The sequence below is a fragment of the Pipistrellus kuhlii genome, unplaced genomic scaffold (genome assembly GCF_014108245.1).
Source record: "Pipistrellus kuhlii isolate mPipKuh1 unplaced genomic scaffold, mPipKuh1.p scaffold_m20_p_3, whole genome shotgun sequence".
Taxonomy (NCBI): Eukaryota; Metazoa; Chordata; class Mammalia; order Chiroptera; family Vespertilionidae; genus Pipistrellus; species Pipistrellus kuhlii.
Window position 1 is genome coordinate 103,443,934 of NW_023425529.1, and position 27,125 is coordinate 103,471,058.

The 27,125-nt window shown below is 38.4% G+C and overlaps 1 protein-coding gene across 7 annotated transcripts in view; it reads right to left on the bottom strand.

Moving 5' to 3' along the window:
- Positions 1-27,125, bottom strand: part of LRCH1 (leucine rich repeats and calponin homology domain containing 1) — a 187,213-nt gene that overhangs the window by 14,678 nt on the left and 145,410 nt on the right. For 4 of the 7 annotated variants that reach the window (XM_036455304.2, XM_045588622.1, XM_045588623.1 and 1 more), the window contains 8 exons: positions 24,561-24,650; positions 24,427-24,463; positions 17,158-17,211; positions 15,679-15,751; positions 12,460-12,561; positions 6,620-6,729; positions 5,438-5,575; positions 516-593 (listed from right to left, as the gene is read on the bottom strand). In XM_036455304.2, the coding sequence (XP_036311197.1) occupies positions 516-593; positions 5,438-5,575; positions 6,620-6,729; positions 12,460-12,561; positions 15,679-15,751; positions 17,158-17,211; positions 24,427-24,463; positions 24,561-24,650 (682 nt within the window). Of the gene's footprint in view, positions 1-515; positions 594-3,394; positions 3,939-5,437; positions 5,576-6,619; positions 6,730-12,459; positions 12,562-15,678; positions 15,752-17,157; positions 17,212-24,426; positions 24,464-24,560; positions 24,651-27,125 lie in introns of those variants that run through there. The other 3 variants (XM_036455307.2, XM_036455305.2, XM_045588624.1) reach the window with 2 other exon arrangements.

The window sequence follows — 27,125 nt, forward strand, 5'->3', positions numbered from 1 at the left end:
TATTATTAATTATTATTATTATTAATGGTAACTATTAATAATAATAATTACTATTTTAATACTGATCATTGTAATCCACATACACCTAAAATGAAAATCAACAAATTAGTTGTCTTATATCTCTGCTTTACTTAAGAGTCTTGGAAAAGGAAAGTCATCAGCTCCAAAGTCTACCCTACGGGACCAGACTGAGGCTCGTCCAAGGCTCAGGTTTTCTGCTCTTGGAATAGGAGATCAAGCAAACTAAGTTTGTGGGTTTTTTTCAGTTTTGGAATTATACACTTACTTTAAAACCTCGAAGAAATTACATTCTCCTTTTATTCAGAATTGACCATATGACTTAAGACATTTTAATTTCATTGTAATAGAGAAATTTAAACTAAACTTTTATGACTTATTTAATATTTCTTTAGAAAGACAGATTAAAAGGATGTACAAAGTTGTACATCTATTCAGTAGGTTCAAACACATAAAATCTTTTCTAAAACACAGTATTTAGATAAGTTTGGTTTTACCTCTGGTACTCCTAATTTTCGGCATGCTTCCAAAAAGTTTTCCACATTTCTTCTGCATTTGGCCATGCTAAGCTTGGGCTATAAATACAAATAAGCAGAAATAATGTATTACTAAAAGAGAAATAATTATGTAACAATAACTTAAAATTTAAACTTTCTAAATGGCACAAGTAATATGTGTTTATTGAAGAATTATGTATGCAATTAGAAGACAATAAAAATTTGCCTATCCAGAAATGTCCACATAGAGAAAAGAACTAGTAGTAGTTTTTATTATATTTTTCCAGATATTATATGCATACATGTTAGTGTATACAGACATATATATGTGTATACATAGTTATGTATCTTATATGCAGAATTTCTGCACATCTATACTAATAAGAGAGAAATATGGTAATTGACTGTCACTCCGCAACACCCATAGCCAATCAGGACAAAATATGCAAATTGGCAGGACAAAGATGGTGGTGATCACAGACCCAGCCGGAGCAGGCAGGAGGCTTAGGTTGTCCCTGGCAATGAAGGAAGCCAAGCTGCCCATCCACCTGGGCTGGCTGCCGAAGTATGGGCCTTTGTGTGGCGGCCATGGAGCAGGCCAGAGTGAGTGGGAGGCTTGGGTTGTCCTTAGGGATGGAGGAAGCTTGGCTTCCTCTGTCGCTGGGGGTGACCCAAGCTTCCCACCCACCCTGGCTGGCCACTGAAGGAGGAGCCTGTAGGTGGTGGCCACAGAGCTAGCCTGAGCATCCGGGAGGGGAGGCTTGGGTCGCCCGGGGCTGGCTACCGAGGGAGGGACCTGCAAATAGCTCTCAGTCCCTCACCCAAGCTGGCCACGCCGCTATCAGGGTAAGGGTCTCCACTGCGAGGTGTGGCCAGCCTGCTAACAGCCATAGGCCCTTCACCCAGGCTGCCCAAGCACTCCAGTGGGGACCCCCACCCTGAAGGGGGCATGGTCAGCATGAAATCAGCTATCAGCCCCTCACCCGGGCTGGCCACACCCCCCTTAGTGGGGATGCCCACCCAAATGGGAGCATGGCCAGCCTGCAAACCACCACAGGCCCCTTGCCCAGGCCCAGGCTGTCCCGCCCACCAAGGGAACCCCCACCCTGACCCAGGACACCCTTCAAGGCAAACCAGCCAGCCCCTACCTATACTAATAAAAGGGTAATATGCTAATTAGACTGGGAGACCTTCCAGGAGACCTTCCGGACATTCTTCTGGACAAAGCCATGGTGGTGGGGGCTGAGGTAGAGGCAGTTAGGGGCCAAGAGGGGAGGGCAGTTGTGAGTGATCAGGCAGTGGGGGAGGTTATTGGGGGGGGGGTCAGTTGGGGGTGAGCAAGCTGGCAGAGAGGGCCAGTTGGGGGTGAGCAAGCTGGCAGTGGGGATTAGTTGGGGGCGATCAGGCTGGCGGGGATGGCAGGTGGGGGCAAGTAGGCTGGCAGTGGGGGAGTTGGGGGCAAGCAGGTTGGCAGGGGGCAAGTTGTGGGTGATCAGGCTGGGGGGGGGGGCAGTTGGGGGTGAGCAGGCCAGTGGGGAGGGGCAGTTGGGGGCAATTAGGTGGTCAGGCAGGTGAGTGGTTAGGAGCCAGCAGTCCCAGATTGCGAGAGGGATGTCCCAGATTGGAGAGGTTGCACACCGGGCTGAGGGAGACCTGCTTCCACACCCCCTCCTCTTCTCCCTCCCCCCCACATCATGCATGTACTTTCTGCACCAGGCCATATGTATATATTTATACAAATACATACATGTATGCATATATGCAAAAATTTTCTGCATATATACATATGTGCTTATATACATGTATTCACATACACATACTTATACACAACTTTATGGGGTCAAACTCTTGTGTGATGTATTTTAGTTCACCTAAAAATACACTTTTTCCTATCAGCAATTATATTTGTATATGAAGGGTTAAATTCAGCAGGCCAATTAAACTCCTTCCCATTGAAGCAATGGATTTAATTAGAAAGAGGCAACATCAAGATAAACAGCACTGAACAAGAGCCTCTCCAAGAGTGCTGACCCTGGAGAGGTGACTTCTGGGTGTGTGGCATGGATAACAGGCACATCTTGATTCACATATTTTTATTTTTTACATGCTGTTTTAAAAGCTTTACTGCTAAACTTAACATTCCACTACCAGTTCTTTTAAAAAGGGAGGCAAGAAGCATGAATAATTCCAACTTTCTATGTGTAGAGCAATGTTTTATAAAGACTGACCTTACCCTGCTAACAGCAACTGAGAATGAAGCAATTCATTCCATCACTTAGGGGCCTGCACCAATCTTCATAAAACTAAATTTGCACAGTATTTATTAATAAAAGGGACTTCCTCTATCCCACCCCTGAAAAAAAGAAAGAAATCCTGCCTCCAGGTGGAACAATTTAATTGGGAGTCTAAACAAATATTCTCCACTCTGGCTAAAGAGGACATGAGTCTGCAAAGACGGGTCAAGAAGCTGCTAGGTGGTTATGCCCACCCTCATATATCTGAGGACAAGACAGCTACATTCAGCCTCATGCAAAGAGAAGGCACAGAAATGGGTAATGTGATATGGGGAAATCAGACCCAGCACACAGGATACTGAGAGGCAGTTTTGACCCTCTTTTGTCTAATTACGATTTAGGGGAGTCTGTTCTGAAATTCTAAAGATGCTCAACATCATTCAAAATACTTAGGTCAGCCCAGAAAATCAATGAAAGTGTGCTTCAAGCTACATAAAGAAAACGTTCCATCTCTGGAAGTGAGGGAGAGCCCCCACCCATTTTCTGAAGCAAAAAATGACCAAACTTTCCAAAGGAAAAACATGTTCAATAGTATAAAAAAGAAACTGAGAGTTGAAATGGCATTATCAGCTAAGAACAGAGGAAAGAAATTAGGACAAATAGTGTCAATGTGAGGCCGAGGGTAGGCGCAGATGGCTTCACAGAGGCTTTCCCCCAGTGCCCCTGCCTGTGGTCTCTTTATGAGCACTGCCTTGGAATTAAGAAGTCTGAATTTTGAAAATCTGCTCTATTAACACTAATGATAAGAATGGCTTACATGTATGCGTATATCATATTTCAATTTCAACCTCACAATATTTCCCATGGTAGGGAAAAGCAAGTTGAGTTTAAGAGTGCTTAAAAAATGTTTCCAAAGACATACAGCTTATGAGCAGATCTGGAATTTGAATCCAAAACCTAAGTCTTAGCCTTTACTCTTTTCCTGCCTTGTCTAAAGAACAGCAAATAGTGTGAATAGATGTTTTTCTTTTTCTCTACTTGTCTGAACCTGACATAGGCTTCTAGGACAAGCTGATCCCTTTCTCCACCGTCATCTGACTGACCATAAAAGTGACTCCATAGTTCTCCTCTGGATGGTAACATGCTCTGTGTATACAGGAAGAGGATCTACTTGCCAGCTTTACCACCCCTACAGAGGGGACAAATATTTTTAGGGCATTAATGGAGTCTCAGTTATTTTCATATTTCCCATCATTCCCAAGTACCTCCCAATGTTCTCTGGAGCACAGTGAATGATCAAGGAACTGTTGCATTAATGATGGCTGATCAGCTTTGGCTCGACAGGTCACTAATGATTTTTTACACAGAGCCAACATTTTTTTCAGAGCTATGCTAAAATCCCTAAAGATTAATAAAGGAAACAAACCCCATTCAAGCCTTCTCACTGATAAATAAGCCTTGGTAAGAAATGAAACTTTAGTCCTAACCAGTTTGGCTCAGTGGATTAGGTGTCAGCCTTCGGACTGAAAGGTCCCAGGTTCAATTTCGGTCAAGGGCATGTACCTTGGTTGTGTGCACATCCCCAGTGGGAGGTGTGTAGGAGGCAGCTGATCCATGTTTCTCTTTCATTGATGTTCTTAACTTTCTATCTCTCTCCCTTCCTCTCTGTAAAAAATAATGAAATACATTTTTTTTAAAAAGAAATGAATCTTTAGTCCCTAACATTGTAAAATTAGCACCTCAACCAGTAATTTTGTAAATATGATTTGCTCTATATTTGAAATAAATTCATTTTCTGTAACTGACACATTTATTTTAAACTAGAGGCCCGATGCATAAAATTCGTGCAGGTGTATGTGTGTGTGTATCCCTCAGCTCAGTCTGCACCCTCTCCAATCTGGGACCCCTCGAGGGCAGTTAAACATCCCTTTCACAATTCAGGACTGCTGGCTTCCAACTGCTCAACTGCCTGACTCCCTGACTGTCCCTAACTGCTTCTGCCTGCCAGCCTGATCACTTCCTAACCACTCCCCTGCCAGCCTGATCACCCCTAACTGCCCTCTCCTGCCAGCCTGGTTGCCCCTAACTGTCTTTCCCCGCAGGCCTGGTCACCCCCACTGTCTTCCCTTCCTGGCCTGGTAACCCCCAACTGTCCTCCCTTCCTGGCCTAGTAACTCCTAACTATCTTCCCCTGCTGGTCTGGTCACCCCAACTGCCCTCCCCTGCAGGCCTGGTCCCCCCAACTGTCCTCCTCTGTCAGCCTGGTCCCTCCCAAATGCCCTCCTTTGCAGGTGTGTTCCCCCCCACAACTGCCCTCCCTTGCAGGCCTGGGTCCCCCGCAAGCTGTCCTGCCCTGCAGGCCTGGTCTCCCCCAACTGCCCTCCTCTGCCAGCCCGATCACCCTAATTGCCTTTCTCTGCTGGCCTGATCGCCCACCACTGCCCTCCCCTGCTGGCCATCTTGTGTGTTAGAGCGACAGTCAATTTGCATATTACCCTTTTATTAGACAGACTATTCTCCCTTTTTACAGTGAAAATATTGCTTCCTTCAGACTTACTCCTTTCTGCTCTTCTAGTGGTTTGGGGCCCAGCAAGGGAGGATCTCCTGGTGATCCCACTGGCACTGTTAGCCAGCAACACTGTCTCAAAAGAGACTGTTTTATATAAAAACTGGTTTCACTTTACTTACAACTGCTGGTGAGGGGACGTGGATGCTTGCAACAGATCGCGGGCGGATGTGATTGACCAGATGGCAGAGGACAACACCATCCATGAGCGCAGCCCCCAGGTCTTCATGCAGGCTGACCTTGAGTCTCATCTCAATGCTCTGTGGGGGAATCAGGACATTTTGGTCAAGGATGGACCACATATACAACGGTGGTTACTATATAGCAAAGGTGTGTAGTAGGCTGCACCATCTAAGCTTGTGTAAGTGTGCTCTAAGATGTTCACAAAACAGTGAAATTGCCTGATAACATTTCTCAGAACATATCCTCATTGTTAAGCGGCCCATGACTGTATATGAGATATTCACAACTTGGAAACAACTTAAATGTAGAAAGAATGCCAGTAGAAGCCAAAATGTTAACAATGCTTGTCTTTAAGCAATGGGATAAAAAAGTATTTATTTTTATTCATCATATCTCTATTTTCTCCAATTAACATTATTTCTTATTATATAATATTTTCAATTAAAATGTCACTTAAAAAAGGAAAAAAAAGTGACAACTAAAGGATTTCTAAAAGAATATAGCATTTCCCCTGAAGAATTAATGAAATATGCAAATATGAATGAACAGAAACATGACTGATAGTGTCCTCTTACACAATAAAAAAATCAATTTTTTTAATTGATTTCAGAAAGGAAGGGAGAGGAAGAAAGAGATAGAAACATCAATGATGAGAGATAATCATTGATCAGCTGCCTCTTGCATGCCCCGTGCTGGGGATTGAGCCTGCAACCCAGGCATGTGTCCTTGACTGGAATTGAACCCAGAACTTTTCAGTTCACAGGCCAATGCTCAATCCACTGAGCCAAACCTGCTAGGGCAAGGATTTTTTCTGATAAATATGTATGGTATTATAAATGTCTTTTCCTATGATTTTCTTAATAACATTTCATTTTCTCTAGATTACTTTGTTGTAAGAATACAGTACATAATACATGTTTAGTATGTGTTAATCAACTGTTGATGTTACCATTAATGCTTCAGGTTAACAAGCTATTTAGTAGTTAAGTTTTTGGAGAGTCAAAAGTTATACTCAGATTTTCAACTGCTTCAGTGGCAGTGGTTGGGGAGAGGTGCCCCTCACCGCCATGTTGCTCCAGTTCTGACAGTTATTATTCAGTTATATAATATTTCTTGGGTACCTCACGGAGTTGTTCCACCAGTTCTTTTTCTTCTCTCATTTGTTCCATTTTCCTCCGAATTGTAAACTGTGGGTCTATAGATTCCAAATTTCTCTGAGGTCTTAGAAATACTATAATAGAAAAGAAAAAAAGCCTTTATGAATTATCTAGAGTAGGTTACCATAACACTATTCATATTTAAATTAAGCAAATGGTTTCTTTATTTATCCCAAATATTTCATTCACCGCTCACAGAAATAATGGTAAAAATGTGACACCACTGGAAAGCATGATTTAAATGTTCTAAAAAAGATTATATTTTAAAATTATACTGGGTTGTGTGACTAACAAAAGCTGTATTTTTTGGTGGCACTAAACCGAATCCAGGAAAGAGATTGGCTCATCTTCAGAACGGGTCCAACTCACTCTCTGAAAGATTTCCCTCCTCTCTCATTTTCCCCAGGGTTTCATTTTAAGTTTTCATTTACATTACACTCGAGGTTTCACATTCTATTCATTAAACTCAGAGAATCCGTTTCACATAAGTCTCTAGAATTGCTTTACATATTTAAAATAGCAGAGATTAATGTTTTGTTGGCTAAAATGTTTCATAAGCTTGGGTTAAGAACTTAAGTGATGATACATAGGATTACATGTTTGAGTGTGGAATGGAAGAATCCTGCCTTCCAGCATGCCACTGACCCTTACTTATGTGTAGAATATTTTGTACCCTCTGTATTAGTCTTTAGAAGATATTATTCTTCTCAAGTTTAGACCGGTGGTACGTGTGGTCTGAAAGGTTGGCGACTGCTTGTTTAGAGCACACCTTTTTCTGCAGCCAGACGCTTAACTCCTTTCAGAGGGAGCACCACTGCTGGTTGCTATACCTGGAGGTTGTAATTTTAGGATCTGAAACCAATGATAATCTCTTACCTGCCTCTAATCTTGCTAACTTTTCTAAAAGGAATCTATGGTCATCTCTAAAGAGCTAACTTTTTGGATTCACTGTCACTGGCATGATAGAAGGCAGAATTTTTGTACTCCATACTCAAACATGTAATCCTGTGTATCATCACTTAGTTCTTAACTCAGGCTTATGAAACATTTTAGCCAACAAATTATTAACCTGTGTTATTTTAAATATGTAAAGCAATTCTAGAATCTTCTAATGTGAAACTGATTCTCTGAGTTTTATTTATGACACAAAACCCAGAGGAGATTTAAACTTGATTTTTTTTCTCCCTTGAGATTTTTATCCTATTAAGACTTTCCAAGCACACAGAGGGAGCAAAGAGCTGGTAAGAGGCATATTTAGCTCCCATTAGACTATGTATGTGTGTTTAGGGAGAAGGGTAGGGGAGCACTTTAGGAAATTTTGGGCAGAGAACTCCAATTTCAAAAATCAATACAAGGTAGAAAGTCTGCATTGGCATGATACAATTCTAATAATATCATCCACCATAATGTAAATAATCAACACTAATAAAAGGCTAATATGCTAATTAGACCGAGAAACCTTTCAGACATCTTTCCTGACAAAGCCATGGTGGTGGGACTGAGGCAGAGACGGTTAGGGGTGATCAGGCCAGGAGGGGAGGGCAGTTGGGGGCGATCAGGCCAGCAGGTGTGGCAGTTGGGGGCAAGCAGGCTGGCGGGGGGGACAGTTGGAGCAAGCAGGGATCGGGCCTAAACTAGCAATCAGACATTCCCCGAGGATTAGAGAGGGTGTAGGCCGGGCTGAGGGACCATCTCCCGCAGGTCCCCTGCTCCCAGCACAAATTTTGTACACTGGGCCACTAGTGTAGAACAAAAAGGTTATGCAACTACTATTCTATTTTGACAAATATTTCCTATGAGCCACTTTAGAAATTGTTCCAACTTATTAGGTTTTTTTTTTTTTTTTAGGTTGAATATTGTTTACAAATATACTTTAAATAAAAAAAAATTAAAAACTCAAGTCCACTCCATAAAATCAATTATTCCATGCTCACTCAACAGTGCCATTTTAATCTCAATTTGTATCTTTGGACTAAACCACCTTATAAATGACTTTTGTTGTACTTCAAATGTCTCAGTATTTTCTTTATAAGTCAGTTCTAGAATTTTTGCATCAGCATTCTAATGCTTATGAAAGACCAAAAGTTTGACACATCTTAATAGACCTTTAATTTAGAGTTAATGGAGAAAGGGAGTGATCTAAAGTACATAATGTCTTCTGGAACCTCAGAGAGGAGTCAGCATGGGGCTGAGCCTCTGCCTCAAGCCATCCAAGGAAGTCACAGGCAAAAAGCTCCAAAAACACGCCACCAAAGGGCTGTTACCAAGGCCCAGGAAAACCAAACCCCACTTTCCAGAGCAATTATTTTAAATTATTTTAAAAACAAAGGCAAGATCAGAAAAGAAAGAGTAACTAGCAGGGAGAAATGAGAACTCAGCAGGGAGAAATGAGAAATGTACAGAGCAAAGGAAAATGAAGGAAAGTCTGACGAAATAGGAAACGCATTAGGCTTGCCCACACACAATACTGAGCCCAATAAAAAAAAAAATTCCATTTAAACACAACCACAAGAGATATAAATATTAAAATATAAAATCTAGAAATAATCCACACCCGAAGAAAAGAAAACCACATTTACCAAAAAGTAAAGGAATATAGACAGAATGAGCAATATACAAACAAGCCAGCAAGGGGAGCCCCAACACTATTTAAAAAAATCTAATGTTTGAAGGATTTTCCTTTGCCTTTTTTCCTGGGGGCAATCTTATATAATATTGTGTGTTTAATATTTCAGTGTTTTTATTGGCAGATTTCATTCATAATACAAAACTATCAGGAAATTAAACTAACCATAAGCTTTTGTTTAACAGCATATAATTCAAGTGTCAATGTCTTGTTGGATCCTTATGTGAGATAAAAGATAGGCAATGGTGTCTAGGTTTTAATTTCTTGGCATCGCTTTTCATCTCAAATTCAAAATACAAAATGCATGCTTGGGTATTTGGCTCTATGATGTTAAGTAATCACAAAGTGTTAAAATACATCTGAACTGTGGATTTTTAAATGAACATTTCAAATGTATATAAAATTATTGCAAACCATGAATATACAATTACTACTAGTTTTTTAAATGGATTAATTACTGTGGGATAGATGAAAATTTAAAACAAAGTCTTTAAGCTAATAATAAATCTACAAAGAGCCCTAACCAGTTTGGTTCAGTGGATTGGGTGTCAGCCTTCGGACTGAAAGGTCCCAGGTTTAATTCTGGTCAAGGGCATGTACCTTGGTTGTGGGCACATCCCCAGTAGGAGGTGTGCAGGAGGCAGCTGATTGTTGTTTCTCATCTATGTTTCTAACTCTCTATCCCTCCCTTCCTCTCTGTAAAAAAAAATTTAAAAAAATCAATAAAATATATTTTTAAAAATAAAAAAATATTTCCAATTTAAAAATAAGTAAATAAATCTACAAAGCACTTAAGTACTTGTTTTTTTGCTAGGATTGTTAGGAAAGAATAATTTGAATTGGGACCATTATGATAGCTCTGATTATATTACCTACAATTTTTATTCTTTTAAGTCATATTTATATCTCTCTCACAGTACATATCATTTCCTCTCTTACTGTATAGATCTGTTTCTCTCCATTAAAAAGAAGCAATCTGACTTCATAGCTTGCACAGAGTCCTCAGTGAACAGCTGGAGAATGAACGCAAATATGATAGACAGGGGCCTTGGGCATGACCCATCTCCATCTCTATACAGCAATGTGACCTGACAGGTCACCTCATCTTTCTGGTTTTAGTGGGCTCATCGGTAACAATAGACATTCTACTGTTGCATAAGATGTCTAAACTTTTTCCAGCTTAAAAACTACATAAAGTTCTTTGGTTTCAGATATCACTCGTAAGGAAATACCAAATCACACATAAATCTTTCATTCTAGGCTTTATCTCCTTTAAACAACATCAGACCCACAAATAGCCCTGTTTTCTGAAAAACACAAAAATGCCTCCCTCCCTCTTTTTTAAGTAAAAGAAGTTTCCAAGGAAGTTTCCATTTAGCCCTCCTTAACTTCCAGAATTTAAAAAAGAATCATATAAGAAGGGACTTTTGTTTTGTTGTGCAACCATACTTATTTTCAGTTAAAAAATTTAGAAATATATGAAATAATAAAATTCCTTTAATAACTAACCTGCCAAGATTAGTTTCCAGTTGTCTTTTACATAAGACAACTGGAAAGGCATTTACAGATGAATTTTGACCAGAAATCACAGCAAATATTTTAAATACATATTTTCTATGTATTACATATATAACACAGATTTTAAAAAATATGATTGTCCTGGCCAGGGTGGCTCAATTAGTTGGAGTGTCATCCCATACACCAAAAGGTCATGGGTTTGACTCCAGGTTGCAGGTTTGTTTCCCAGTCGGGGTTTGTATGGGAGGCAAATATTGATGTTTTGCTCTCTGTATCCCTTCTTCTCTCAGTGAAATCAATTTTTTTAAATTAAAAAATAAATAATAAACATTATTATTGGGAAATAAATCTTCTGCATTGTGCTATCTCACATCTCACTTCTCTTCTGGGTAAATCATACTCTCCATTTCATTTGACATTACTTTTATCATTATGTATCTTGAAGTAAAATGTTTAAAATATGAACTAATAGAGACTCAACTATGTGTTATGTAACTCTAAATAAATTATATTTATTTTGTTTTCATCTCTTAAGCTATTTAAAATATTTCATGACATAAAAATATATCAAGTAGCCAAGACCGGCGTGGCTCAGTGGATAGAGCGTCGGCTTGGGGACTGAAGGGACCCGGGTTCGGTTCCCGTCAAGGGCATGTACCTTGGTTGCGGGCATATCCCCAGTGGGGGGTGTGCAAGAGGCAGCTGATCGATGACTCTCTCTCATCGATGTTTCTAACTCTCTATCTCTCTTCCTTCCTCTCTGTACAAAATCAATAAAATATATTTTAAAAAAATATATCAAGTAGATATCCTCAATTTTCATTTGAAGTTTGATTCTCAGGCCAAGTTACCATTCTTAAGTATTATATAGATGAATTTATACTAAAAAAAAAAAGTGGAAGGTATTAAAAATCAAAATAAGCAAGTAATTTGGAAAAAAAATGAGAAGGCAAGTGAATTCTCCTCATTTTTAGAAATTTCTCAATGGTAACATTTTTAGCATGCATCCTAGGATCAGCCACAGCACATTGTAATTACTTTAAAAATCTCATGCAGGCCTGGCTGGCTCAGTGGCTGAGCATCGACCTATGAATGAGGAGGTAACAATTAGATTCACTGTCAGGGCACATGCCCGGATTGCGGGCTCACTCCTCAGTGAGAGGCGTGCAGGAAGCAGCCAATTGTTGATTCTCTCTCATCATTGATGTTTCTATCTCTCTCCCTCTCTCTCTTCTCCTCTATGAAAGCAATAAAAATGTATTTTTTAAAATATACAGAGAGCATAGACAATGAAAGACCAAAGTCTAAAAGTATTTCTTTCAAATGCAGGAGCAAGCATAGATAATCCAACTGTGCAAACCCCAGATTTTTGTAAATAAGCAAACAAGCCAAAAAACTCAAACAGAAAAATAGAGAAGAAATTACTGTAAAGCTCTGTCCAAATTCAGAATATTCAAAATAATTAAAAGACGTTTGACAAACTGCTAGAGAACAATACTCATGCACTTTTCTGGACTTCCCTTTCCAGGTTTACTCAATATCTTTTTTATCGGGCACGCAAGTGAATATAGCTCTATCTTTAGCTGCACAGAAATTAGTGCTCAATATAATAATTGGCTTATTAATAAGCACATTGAAGAAAAGGTACAAAGCCACCTACCATTGTCACTGTCTCCTTCAGATGGAACACTGTAGCTAGAGTTGTCCCATGTTTGTGCCTGTGTAAGTTTGTTGAAGGAGATAGGAAGAGTGAGGGCTGGGTCTGCAGGAGAGCGAGAGAGCCAGTCCGCGTATAGTTGCACAAGGACCAGGAAAAACCAAAGGGGCAGCAGCATTCCACAAATGGCACAAGAATTATATGGAAATGAAGTAAATTTCATTTTATGGGATTTAATTTCAAATGTACAATATAAGAAAAGAATGGAAGATGGTGCATGGAATAAAAAGAATGATAAAAACTGAGTGTTAGTACTTATCAATCATATACTTTGCATGCAGTTAAAATCATGAATCTTAACAGTTCCATAAGCCCACAGACTTTGAGTACTAATGAATCATGTCAGCAGAAAAAAAAGAGTACCCACAGATTATAGATAAAAAAACAAAAGATCTACCAGATAACCTTTTCGGAGACCTTCTAAATAATAATTTTAGCAAATATGATTCACACAAAAAATTTGGTTACATAGTACAAGGTTAATATGGATAGTTATATCTATTACTTAACAATATAATTATTATAGAATCAGTGTTTACTATTGTGAAATTTTTTCATAAGGCAATATAAAATATCTCTTTAAAGAGATCTAAGTCTATTGGCATGCTTTATTGATAGGTGAATATAGCCAACTCTTTGTTCAACACTTGACATGCACACATTTAAATACTGTCTTCAATATTTGTTCATATAAAAACAATTACGGATACTAGTAGTCTCTTTAACAACAAATCTCATTAACCAATAAATATCATTCAACTTCAAGCACTCTGAGTTGGTTATTTATGAAAAAACATTTTCTTTGCACTAAATATGCATATAGTAATTATATGTTTAGAAAATACTTAAATGAACTATAACTAGAAAATGTTATGTAGTTACTTATATACACAGGGCCAGTAAAATAAATAGACATGCTTCTAAGACTATTTGGTTATATACAGTTGTCTTTCTTTGGAGGAAAACACAGGAGACAGAAAAAATGTTCTTTGAAGTAAACTACCAATCTGCTTCAAAAGTATAAATTTTTACTCCAACTTACTAATTTGAGCAGTCTATGTTTTTTATATGAAAGAAATCACATAAATCCATATACTGAACTTTAAAATAAAAATCATTTGGCTTTTAAAAGTTCCAAAGATACTCAATCAAAAAATATTTCTATCTTTTAAAATTATATCATGTTCAATTAAGATTACTGTATATATTATTTTCTAGAAAATATGAAAGAACATACTTTAACATTATTAAATAAAATGAAAAAAATCCCAATATATAATTCTAGTTTTATAAAGTTCCAAAATCCACTTTATGTTCTGAAGATAAATTAGCTTTATTTACAGCAACCAAACTCCACCGAGTTTTCAACTGGAACAATTTCCACATAAGTTAGTCAGCATTATAGAAGGACTGAAATTGGAGAGGAAATTGTCTTTGTTTTCTGCTATTCAAAATAAATACCCCTTTATTTTTCACCACTACAAAGAATTTGAAATGGTTTAACAGTACAAGTACAATGTTGATAAGCTGAGTTTTGATTCCATACAAGGAAATAAAGAAGTCACTGAGATAATTTTACAACTAAATTGCAATGTTCAAAATATTATTTTTCTAAGATCTATTCAACTTTTATTCAATCAATTAGAAAATATTTATTATTGTGCAAAACTGCTTTGTAAGGATTAGGGGATAGTCTGTAGCTTAATATGAGGTCCTCAGCGTGTGGTGATCACCAAAGGCACAGATGGCATATGCCCCGAGTGACCGCCATTCCTCCTAGCACACACGGAGACCATGAAAATGGACGCTGGCCCGAATCTCAGTCCCAAAAACGAAGAGGCTATTCATTTGAACTTATTTTGTAACAAACAAAACACCTTCCTATAAAATGCCTACTGACAACCTTTGCCACACCCAAGCATTATTTCAAATAGCTTTGTCTTACAGCCCATTCAAAATGCCCAGGAAACCATATACCCGGCCACAGGGTAACCATCAATCAACTTGCTTCCAAAACAAAACCCTTTATAAAAGAATTATCTTTGTTTTCTTTATGGGTATTTTCAAAATATACACATTTTCAAAATATACACATGTGTAACTTCAATTGTTGCCAAAATGCTTTACTGAAAAATCCAATGATATCTGAGTTTTTTACTAGTTTTTGCTTAAAAGTACCTGAGTTATTTTCTAGTACTCAGTTAAAAGCATAGTAGTGAGCATATGCAAAAGACCTAAAAATAAAAAATGTGAAAACTAAGAAGGTAGAAAAGTGCCAGAATTTTAAATAGGTGGAGAAATCAGAAGAAAATTTTTCTATACATAATCCTTCTTTCTAAAATCAAGAGTCAGTCTGCACACTGCTATAATTTACATTTGTGAATACACTAATAAGAAATTAAAAGAAAGTAGGTAATATAAGCAAAAAGGCTCTTTAAAAAGATTCCTGGCCAGTTATGTGAGCCTTGAAATGACCTATCACCCCGTTATACAGTAAATACACAGACCCTACACCAAGGCTCAGAATACCAATGAGGGATGTCTCAGAAAGGAAGTCACCTTCCCAGAAACCTTTCTTTAACTTATCAGGAACCATCTGGGACACAGGGCTAGCTATTTTATCTTCCCTGGATTAAAAAGAACTCAATAGAGCCCAGCTTGTGTGGCTTGGTGGTTGAGAGTCGACCTACTAGTATGAACCAGGAGGTCATGGTTTGATACCTCGTCAGGGCACATGCCCAGGTTATGAGCTTGTTCCTGGTGTGGAGCGTGCAGGGAGGGGGAGATGAAAGGGGAGTGTGGCAGGGGGGCAGCCAATCAGTGATTCTGTCATCATTGATGTTTCTCTCTCTTTCTCCCTCCCTTCCTCCCTAAAATCAATACAATTCAATAGAATAATTCTTTCCCACTTATATGTCCCATCATCTTTTCCCTCTTCACTCTGATTCAGAATAATAGAGGTAAGATCTTTATTACTGATAACACAAACTTACTAACTGAATAACTAAAAACAAGGTTCCAAATCTGGCCTTCCCAAGCTGTAATCAGGTTCTGACACCAGGATTAAAACTCACCAGAGTTGACAAGGCTGTGTACATTAGAAGGCTAAAGAGAAACCACTGAGTTGTTTACAAGTTTATGAATGTTGAGGCTTTAGTTTACCTGATCGAGGTTTCAGGCCAAATGGAGCTGTACTGCTGGTGGTTGGAGAGACTTCCGGGGAGTTTTCTCTAATCTGAGTTTTTATAAGGAAAGAAAATTTTGTAAAAAACTGAAGCAGAACTATTCATGCATGCTTCTCTATGCTCAAGGATTTTAATAAAACCACAACTTTTTGCATTTGCTGCTGTGTGAAGTCCTGACTAAATAATATGAAAATAAATGCAAATGCTTTGAGTGGCATAATCAACAGAAGTTATTTTGGGGGAGAACCATTCATTTTTATTTGATCATTTAAAAAATACTAAAGGCTGGGTGCATAGATTCATGCATTGGTGGGCTCCATCAGCCTGGCCTGTGTCTTCTCACAATCCAGGACCCCTCAGGGGATGGGCTGGTGGTTTTGGCCCATCCCCACAGGCTGGCTGAAATCATCAGTCCAACATTCCCCACCCCGAGGGATGCAGTAGTGTGCTAAGCAGCAGGAGGCTGGGGAGGAGCCCAAGCCCAGGGAAGAGCCCCGAGCCACCCCTCCACTTGCTTATCCTGGCCCTCCTGCGCCTACCGCTGCTCAGCAGCACTGGCATGGGGGCAGGGGAGCCTCGCACCTGCAGCAGCTATGCTCACCAGCTGTGAGCCTGGAGTCTGGTGCCCAACAGCTGAGCAGTGCTCCTGCTGTGGGAGTGCACTGACTACCAGGGTACAGCTGGCCAAATGGTTGACTGGTCGCTTAGGGTTTTATATATATAGATTTTACAATCATGTGAAACTGACAATCCTTTTCTGCCCCACAATGAATGTGTTCAGGGGCATGCATGCACACACTCAGGCACACACTCACATCTACCTCACAGAGAACACAGCTCATAATTATGATAAAGACTCATAATACTGAACACACCTCTCATTTACAGCAGCAGTGGAGAACCTTTTTTCTGCCTAGAGCCATTTGGATATTTATAACATATTCGCTAATATAATTCACTTAATATAAATTTATGTTGCAATGGAAAAAGCTCTGAGACTTACTGAATTTTGAGTCCCGCCTGTGGTTGCCGTGGCAGGGCAAAACCAAATGATTTCCTGGGCCTTCCTTATATGGCCCTCAGGCCAGACATTCCCCATCCCTATCTACAGGCAAACCACTCACTGAATCACTGATGGAAAACAAGACATTCTATATGTGGCCTATTTAAACTATTTTCATTTTATTTTTTATAAAGATGTTCCCATGTTTGGTTTTCAAAATATATCTTATAAAATTAATCTTTATTTATGAATAGGGCCAGTTAAGGCTCTGAAAGCTAATGAGATAGATTTCCATAGAGAACCTGCAATACAATTAATTCATTAATCATGATAATCTTAGACAATATATATATATATATATATATATATATATATATATATATATATATATAAATATATAGTCTTCAGACTTCAAAGAATAGATCAGCTTTTATTAATCTTCAAGAAACCTACCTTATCTGGAGAATACTCGCTCCCATTACTCTGTGACGTTGGATTATTTTGCACCTTAAAGAAAAACAAAAATGCATGGTATGTTTAATTAGACTATAAAATTACAGAGGCAAGAACTATGTCTTTCTTATTTCCATCATATCTTTGGCACGTAGGCACTCAAAGATTATATATTGAATTAACTAATTTGTGTGTTAAATAGCTAAGTAGGTTTTACTTACATTTTCTAAAAACATGAAGCTGTATCCACACACACAAAAAATATATATCTAAGGTATCACATAAAGTAAGCAAAGGAATTTGCCAGAACAAAGAGGCCAGCCCAAACCACCTGTGAAGGTCAGCCACCTGGAGGCTTCTACCCCCATTTGAATTACAGGTTTTAGAAATGGTTCAAGGCAGTAGTTCCTAAATACACAGAATCTCATTGGGAGCTTTTAATACTGCCTGGATCACAAATTACCTGGGAAACTCTTATGCTGTCAATTCAACATCAGTTTGCTTTCACAACAAAAGCTTACTTTACTCACATCTACCTTCTTTATATGGTAATCAAAAACCCCATTGATGCACCTTAATAAAAAATTTGGTGATGGCTAATATCAATATCTCCATAGAGACTACACTAAATTAATATATATTTAAGATATATTTTCCTAGTCCTTCGTTGAAGAGTGCTATTAAAAAATATTCCCATCTCTGACAAATACAAGAATAAAACATTTTTAGAATAAATCAACATTAATTTCCCTGCTCAATTAAATGGCTTTATTAGAACTGCTCACAGTAACTTCAGGTTTGATTCTCTTCATAAGCAACTCCTTCCTCTAATTTTTTCCTATTATTCCAACCCCCCATTCAATATTATTTACTCATATACGAATGCAATTTGCAATTCTTTCTGAATGGATGTCAATGCTATCCAAACAAGATATGGACAATTTTCCAAAGTATATTCATGGTGAGATATGATGTGCTGCCAATTACAAACCATTTCATAATCTTAGCCTCACTTAATTAACTGGCACCACCCACTCCTCAATGTCCTGAATCCACCATGGCTATGCTGCCTTTTTCAGCACAGCCTCCTGGCACCAATTCAAACCCAACTGCACCCCAGATCTAGGTTACTTCCTTCTCCTTAAACTCTATCCCTTCCTCCATCTCCCAGACCACTTAGAACACTGAGGATTATAAATCATCTCATAGTCTTCTCTAAACTGTTTCAATATACAAGACTTGTGTTTTCCCTCCACAATTTTTAACATGCCTTACAGTGAGGGCAACCTCATATCCTTCATATAGAAGTCCTTGACAACAAAAACAAGGCTGAATCCAGAACATATACTCAACAAATACTAATTCAATCAAGACAGTGCTAAAGATATTGCTTTATTGTGAATGAGATGGAAGAGCGAATATAAAAACAGCCACTCATGAATGAAGATGACTTTTAAGTTCTGCACTGGCTAATCAACTAATTTATTTCCTTTCCCTCCTCTTGTGATTTCCATTCTCCATGAGAGCCAGCTAATACACCTTCCCTCTTTAAAAATCACAAAGATATGTCTGTTATAAACACAAAATTGCCCTAGAAAAGGAAGAAAATCAACAATTTCTTATACCAAATGAATCCTTATTCAACCAAATACAATGTAAATTAACACAAACAATATAAATCTATCAACACAAACAATGTAAATCAGAGATGGAGTGGAGATAACTTTTTTCTAGAGGTTTTGTGTCTTCCTGGTAACTCCTAAAATCAAGTGCACAGGTGGGCCTCTAAGTTACTTGAGTCAATAGAGGGTTTGCAGCAGGATACTAACATGGTCTCCAAATACCTCTTCACTGACTGCTCATTGGTTACAAAGATAAAATAGAACAGCAATTATACAGTGAAGTCAGCTCGATTGGGTGATCAAATTAGCATCATCACTGAGGCCCAGATGAACACAGTGTGCCCCCAAATGTGATACCTTCAGAACACAACATCTCCCAAAAATGTAAAAAACTTAATTAATCATGAGGAAATATCAGGTACCTTTGTTCCTCAAAATAAGGGGCATTCTCAGACTGGTGCAACCACTGTGGAGAACAGTATAGAGTTTCCTCAAAAAACTGAAAATGGAACTCCCATTTGACCCAGTAATCCCACTCCTAGGAATATATCCCAAGAAACTAGAAACACCAATCAGAAAGGATATATGCACCCCTATGTTCATAGCAGCACAAGCTACAATAGCTAGAATTTGGAAACAGCCGAGGTGCCCGTCAGCAGATGCTTGGATCCAAAAACTATGGTATATCTACACAATGGAATACTATGCTGCCATAAAAAAGAAGGAATTCTCATCATTTGCAGCAACCTGGATAGAATTAGAGAACATCATGGTGAGTGAAATAAGCCAGTCATTGAAAGAGAAATACCACATGACCTCACTCATTTATGGATATTAAAGAACATTATAAACTGATGAACCAAAAGACAGATATAAAGACAATAAAGCAATAAGCAGACTGTCAAATTACAGCCCAGCTGAGAGGGTAGGGAGTTCTGGCGAAGATAAGAGATCAACCGAAGTACATAAGTACATTTAAGTACATATAAGTACAACCAATGGACACAAAACTCTGGGGAGGGAGGGTATTTATGGGTGGGGCAATGTTAAAATATGTACACAGATAATAATTTAATTTAAAAAAAATTAAAAATTAAAAAAATATATATATTACCAAAAAAAATAAGGGGCATTCTATTTAAAAAAAAAAAAGAAAAAAGAAAAAAAAAGAAAAAAGAGGAGGGCTATATTCTTCAAAATGTCAGGGTCATAAAAAGCCAAAGAAAGATTTTGGAAATGTTCCAGAATAAGGAAAACTATAGATACCTGACAAATTTCTGCCTCTAGACTGAATACTATACTGGAGGGGGAAAAATCCACTATGAATGACTTTAGACCAACCTAAATATTTGGAATGTGGATGGTAGATTAACATTTATCTAAAGTTGATAACGTAGTTATATAAGACAAAATCCTTGTTTTTAGAAAACATGCACTGAAATGTTTAGCAATAAAGAACTATGACGTATACAATTTACCCTCAAATTTTCAAAAAAAGAGCAATGTATGTGAAGACAGGAACACAGAATAAGTAAGACTGCAAATGTGGTAAAATGTCAACCATAGGTAAATCTGGGTACAAAGTTGTAACTTTTTGTAACCTTTTGTAGAATCTTGTAATTTCTCCCCAAACTTTAATAAGGTTACAGTATTTCCAAATAAGCAGCTTAAAAACAAGAGAGAGAAAAAGTTCCAATTTTTTGGGAGAACCAAGATGGCGGCCTAGATGCCTAGGTAAGCACCTAAGTTGCCGCCCTGCACAACAATTTCAAAATAACAACTAAAATCAGAACGGACATAATCCAAAAACACAGGAAAGCTGGCAGAGTGGGAAATCTACAACCAGGGAGAAAGAGAGAGGCTCATGGATCGGATTGGGAGCCGCAAAGTGCTGAGGTAGGGTGATGCACTCGCAGAGAGGAAGTGCGGCCGAATGCCTGGCTGGTGGGAGGGGAAAGAAAGTCCCCGATTGCACTGAACCCTTTCTGACTGTACTGAACCCCAACCCCGGCCGAAACCCCGTGGACCAGGCTCATACGGGTGGAGTCCTGACCATAGAGAAAGGCACCTGGAGACTCAGAGACTGGGGGAGCAGGGAGCCGCAGCAGACAGGGTCTACAGTCACACTCGAGTGAGTGCAAGCCAAGAGGTCTGACTGCAGAGGTTGCCTCAGCCTCTCCGTGGAGGAAGGAGTCAAAAGCTTCAGACTACAGAGACCCAACCCAATTCCAGGCAAGTCCCTGGGGCACCCACACTCTTGCACAGAGAATCTGGGACGGTCAGGTGGAAACTCAGGCAAGTGTACAAGGGGATGTCTGATGGGAAGCCAAGTCTGTCAGCTCAGCCCTGAGACTCTGCCCCATCCAAGCTGAGCATAGAGGCTTTTGCAATTTTGCAAGTCTGATCATATAAGACTGTCTCCAATACAGAAGGTATCCCAGAGTAGACATAGCTGATACCCACATCCAATTGACCTGAAGGTCAATTCCTCCCAGGGATACCAACAACAATCAAGACTTAACTACAACAAGGCTGTACACGCAGTCCACAAAGGGGAGCACCAAGAGTGTTTACCTCAGGTAACTGGGGAGGCTGACCCACTGGGCCATATAGGACACCAAACACACAAAGCTGCTTCCTACCAACTGGGAAGCAGCGAAAATGCCGAGACAAGGAAATAGATCTCAAACTAAAGAGATGGAAAACAAAAGACTGGATATAGAGTTCAAAACCATGGTTATAAGGTTTTTCAAGAATTTCCTAGAAAAGGCTGATAAAATAAACAAGGATATGAAAAGGGATCAACTAGAAATAAAGAATACATTGTCCAAAATAAAAATAAAAAAATATATTATACAGAGTCCTAAAAACAGAAAAGAAGATCGCAAGAATCAAGTCAAAGACTTGGAACATAAAGAACCAGAGGACACTCCTCTGCAGAGGCAAGAAGAGAAGAGAATCCATTAAGTTGAAGATAGTGTAAGAAACTATCTGGGACAACTTTAAGCGAACCAACATCAGAATTATGGGGGGGTCCCAAAAGAAGAGAGCAAGATACTGAAAGCCTATTGGAAGAAATAGTGACAGAAAACTTCCCCCACTGGTGAAAGAAATAGACTTACAAGTCCAGGAAGTGCACAGAACCCCAAACAAAAGGAATCCAAAGAAGACCACAACCAGGCACATCATAATTAAAATTCCAAGAGCAAAAGACAAAGAGAGAATATTAAAAGCAGCAAGAGAAAAGCAGGTAGTTACCTATAAAGGAGCACCCATACGATTGTCAGCTGATTTCTCAATAGAAACCATTCAGGCCAGACGGGAATGGCAAAAAATATTCAAGGTGATGAATAGCAAGAAGCTACAGCCAAAATTACTCTACCAGCAAAGCTATCACTCAGAATCAAAGGCCAGATAAAGAGCTTCACAAATAAAAAAAAGCTAAAGGAGTTAATCACCGCCAAACCAGAATTATATGAATTGCTGAAGGGGGTTTAGGAAGAGGAAGAAAATAAAGATAAAAATTATGAACAACAAATACATAACTTTCAACAAGTGAATCTAAAAACCAAGGGAATTAAAAAACCTGATGAACAATATTAACTGGTGAATATAATAGAATCAAAGGTATGGAAGGGGAGTGGACTGACGATTCTCAGGGAAAAGGGGAGTGGGGTGTGCAGGAAGGGACTGAACAAAAACTGTGCACCTATGGATGAGGACAATGGGGGTGGGGAAAGGGCAGAGGGTGGAGGGGAGCAATGGAGGGGGGGCGGGGAGAAAGGAACATTTGTAATAATCTGAAGAATAAAGATTTATCTAGAAAGGAAGGAAGGAAGGAAGGAAGGAAGGAAGGAAGGAAGGAAGGAAGGAAGGAAGGAAGGAAGGGGTGTGGCCCTAGCCAGGTAGCTTAGTTAGTTGGATCATTGTTCACCAACAAGGTTGCAGTTTGGATCTCAGTCAAAGCATATGGGAGACAACCAATCCATGTTTCTCTCTAAATCAGTGGTTCTCAATCTTCTTAATGCCGCGACCCTTTAATACAGTTCCTCATTTTGTGGTGACTCCCAACCTTAAAATTATTTTCGTTGCTACTTTATAACTGTAATTTTGCTACAGTTAATGAATGGTAATGTAAATATCTGTGTTTTCCAATGGCCCTAGGCTCTAGAGCAGCGGTTCTCGAACCACAGGCATTAGGAAGATTGAGAACCACTGCTCTATATGGATGTTTTTCTCCCTTTCTCTTCCCTTCTTTCTCTCTAAAATCAATAAAAACATCTTTGGGTGAGGCTTTAAACACACACACACACACTGGGAGGCATGTCTCGAAAGGAGCTTGATGAAATGGGCCCAGGGCAGCTTCAAATAAAAAACTTCCTGATGCTGCACTCTTGGGTAATTCTATGAGCCTCCTCTCAGGGAGGAGGTGATGCAGTGATTCTGTCTAAGGACCACAGCAGGAACAATATACAGTAGTGGAGTAACAGTACCAGCTACCATTTAGGTGTCCTGGGCTGTGAAACAATCCCAATTTATAGAAAATGAAGGTGAAGTTTAGAGAAGTTACACACAGTCGCCCCTAATCAGCAAGTCTTTGATATGTAACTTAAACAACATAATTCTAAGTCACGTGCTTAACAGTGAAACCATAAGCTCTAGCTTGGGAACATAGCTGTTTCAATTGCAGTTCTCTTCCCCCTTATTTAACATAGATCCTTAGCTAGTTAAAAGTGAAAGTGATTTTCTACAGTACCTGTTCAGACACCTCAGGGGACATAAATCAGTTTGTACCACAATTAGCCATCCTAAACCCATTCATTGAAAAGGGATGAAATAGGTTGTAACCTGTTTCATTCTTAAGTCACCTCTCAATTGTTTCTACCTCTCTGTTTCTTTGAGACCTTCTAGGCTCATCTCAAATTTTCTTCAGCAACCCAATTTCACCCAATGTAACTTTACTCTTACTCTGTCTGCCAACATCCCTACCACTCTCTCTTTGCTATATTCTTTTAATCCTCCTAGGCCTGTGGTAGGCAAACTGCGGCTCATGAGCCACATGCGGCTCTTTGGCCCCTCGAGTGTGGCTCTTCCACAAAATACCACAGCCTGGGCAAGTCTATTTTGAAGAAGTGGCGTTAGAAGAAGTTTAAGTTTAAAAAAAATTTGGCTCTCCAAAGAAATTTCAATCATTGTACTGTTGATATTTGGCTCTGTTGACTAATGAGTTTGCCTAGGACCTAGGCAGTTCCCAAATAATTTTCTTGCTTTTTAAGTCCTTTCTAGTTAGCTTGTGTCTGGCTAGCTCATAGGTTTCATTTGTGGCTCTAAAATCTACATTGAATGATCCTACCTCCAGTTTCTGACTCAGAGCAACTATGAATCTTAGTTTATATCCCTTGACTGAGTAAGACTGACACACACACAAATTTAGAGAATTTCATGGAAATCTTATATCTAATGGAAGGAGAAGTATGAGAGATAAACAGGAAAACTAAAGAGGATTAAAAACTTTTTGAAAACCAGATCTTGAACTAGTCTGCCTAAGGAATGTTCTACCCCCGGATCTATCTTCATAGAAGGTGGCAGCCACCATTCTGTGGCAGAACATGGCATGCAGCTCTGCTGAATCCAACAGCAGCCTTACCTCACACACCGGAGATGGCTCCCGCTGCATTTGACCACTGTAGGTATGAGGAGGGGAAAAATATAAAGTGGAGTTTAAAGACACATACTTCAATGTAAAAAGAGAAAACATTGAGTTTAAAAAGTTCAACATACTTCAGTGCAGAATCTTGTAATTCTAAGCCTTCTGCTGATTCCTTAGGATAAAAGTTTACCACATTTTTCTCTGTAATATCAATGCTTAATCTAAAGAGTAGGAGGAAAAAGATGTTAGCAATTTATTGAAATTTTAATAAACCTACTGCTTTTGGTCATATTTAGTTTAAAATTTTAATATATTAAAAATTATGTTTACCATTAGGACTAAGTAATGAAAGGTTTATGATAAAAATTTCAAACTACATGGTATGTTCCTATCATGTGCCAAATTTAATATAATTTTCTGACTGCTCTTTGTCAAAATTCAACTTATTTGCAATATAACAGTAATTTCTGATAGTCATAATATTCATAGGTAGTACACAATAAATTTTACTCTAGAATTTGATTAAGTTATGGAAGCAAGTAAAGTTGCTAAGGATACTCTATTATGGTATATGTACTAAGGGCCCTTAATTTTAAAAAGATCTCTCTGATCTACACTAGTACCCTCATTAAAAATAAAAGAATTCATAAGCAATTTTATATGCATTTTTATTTTTGAAAAGATCTTAGTTTCTGAATTTCTGCAATTTTAAAACCAGAAATTTCTATAAGTTATATAAAAGTTACAAAGCTATCTTAAAAGGTAGGAATGAGTTCATAGTACAGACACCTATTAAAAATGCTATAAAATCAACAATCAGAAGTCCTTAAGAGAAGAAACCAAGATAAAGGCAAAATATGATAGTAACTTACAAAATTCTCAATCTATGAAATATGAGCTACCAAACAGCTGGAAATAAATGACCTTTTGAAGTGTCCTCTTTTTATCAGAAACAAACATTGGACTAGATAACAGAAGTATTATTATAAAGTTAGAATTATCTTTTTAATTATTTCAGGATGAACAACAAAGATCTAAAGCAGCCAAAGTAGTGCATTATTTGAGGAAATGCAATCCATGTAACACTTTACAACATATTATTTCAAAATATCACCGATAAAGATGCAAATCAACTATCACTTGGAAGATTGCTCCTACAATTAGGCAAACACCATTCTCCTTGCTCAACATCCTTGGCAACTGATTGCCTTAGACATTTCCAACCTGGATAGGAAGAATCTCACAATTCTCAGTTCATCCCACTTCTCATGAAGGATGGCAAAATTGAGTTCCAGACAGGAAGCCACGCCCTCTCTCTAGGTCACTTGGATCTTACCTTTGGGTTCCAATCTCATATTCCCATGCCACTGCTATTTCCACCTAAATAGACTGCTCTTTTTGCTTTGGGCTCATATATTAATCAATCTAGAACTTGTAATAAATTTCATCGGGAGATTGATAAAAGATGTAAAATGTAGAAGTATTAAAGCAATATAAAGTGTGAACCCAGTTGTGGCCTTCTCTGTCACGTCCTGTCTTCAAGGCTCTGTCCTGTGCTCACATTCCCTTTCCATCCATTTGCTTGCCCTTGAGAACCTCATCCTCTTAAATGGTTTCTGTTACTTCAGCACCTTGTGAAAATGACTTTCAATCTAACTCTCGAAGTCCCAAATCTAAACATCTAGCAGCTGAATGTACATCGCCACATAGCTACCTCGGGTATTATTCAGCACATCTTAATCTGACCCCAACATCCTCTTCAAATCTGCTGTCCCTCCTAATTCCCCATCTCAGATAGAGATGCCAGGGACTCTGGTCTAAAACACCTTGGGCCATTCCCTCCCAGCCTTCTCACCACCCACTTTATGTAATCATCAAAGAACTACAATACTTACCACTGACTAACTATAATATATACAGTATTAAAAATACTTAGAAACACAAAAAATATCCATCATAATATATTTCCTTCCAGTTTCAATTTTTTCTTAGCTTCTTACACATTTGAAACCTAATCCTACTTATATTATTGGGATCAAACTTTAAGAATTTTATACTTTTTTTTAAACATTAACATTACATAATGAGCATTCTAATACTGGAAATTTTAATAAATATTTTATTGGTTACATTATATCCCATCTTATTAATAACCAAAATATATTTCCTTTTTTTTCAAATATTTGCTATTAAAATACCTCCCCCCTCTCAATCTTTGTTCATATACTTTAGCCCTTTAAAATAAAATTTTAGAATTCTTTTCAATAAATGTTTTCTATATTTTTAAACCACAATTACATATTACTAGGATGCCTTCTGGGATGGTTTTGCAATTTATTTCCCCCACTAGTAGTTTATATACTACTTCAAGTCCTCACAACCTTAAAAAGTAAGTACTTGTAACACATACACACACACACACACACACACACATACACACACACACACACGTTCTTTTATCCATTTCCTACCTTCTAATTACCTTGGTTTAGGGTATGAAACTCAGCTCTCTAAAGAGCATGTCTTGATCAGGCACTTAGTAAAAAGCTAGGCCTGAAATAATGATTAGAAAGAATTAACAACATGAATAATCATATTTTTTATCCATCATTATCTTCCCTGCATATCCTAACTAATAAAAGCCTAATATGTTGACTGAATAGTGGAAGGACCAGCCGGAACAACTGGTTGCTATG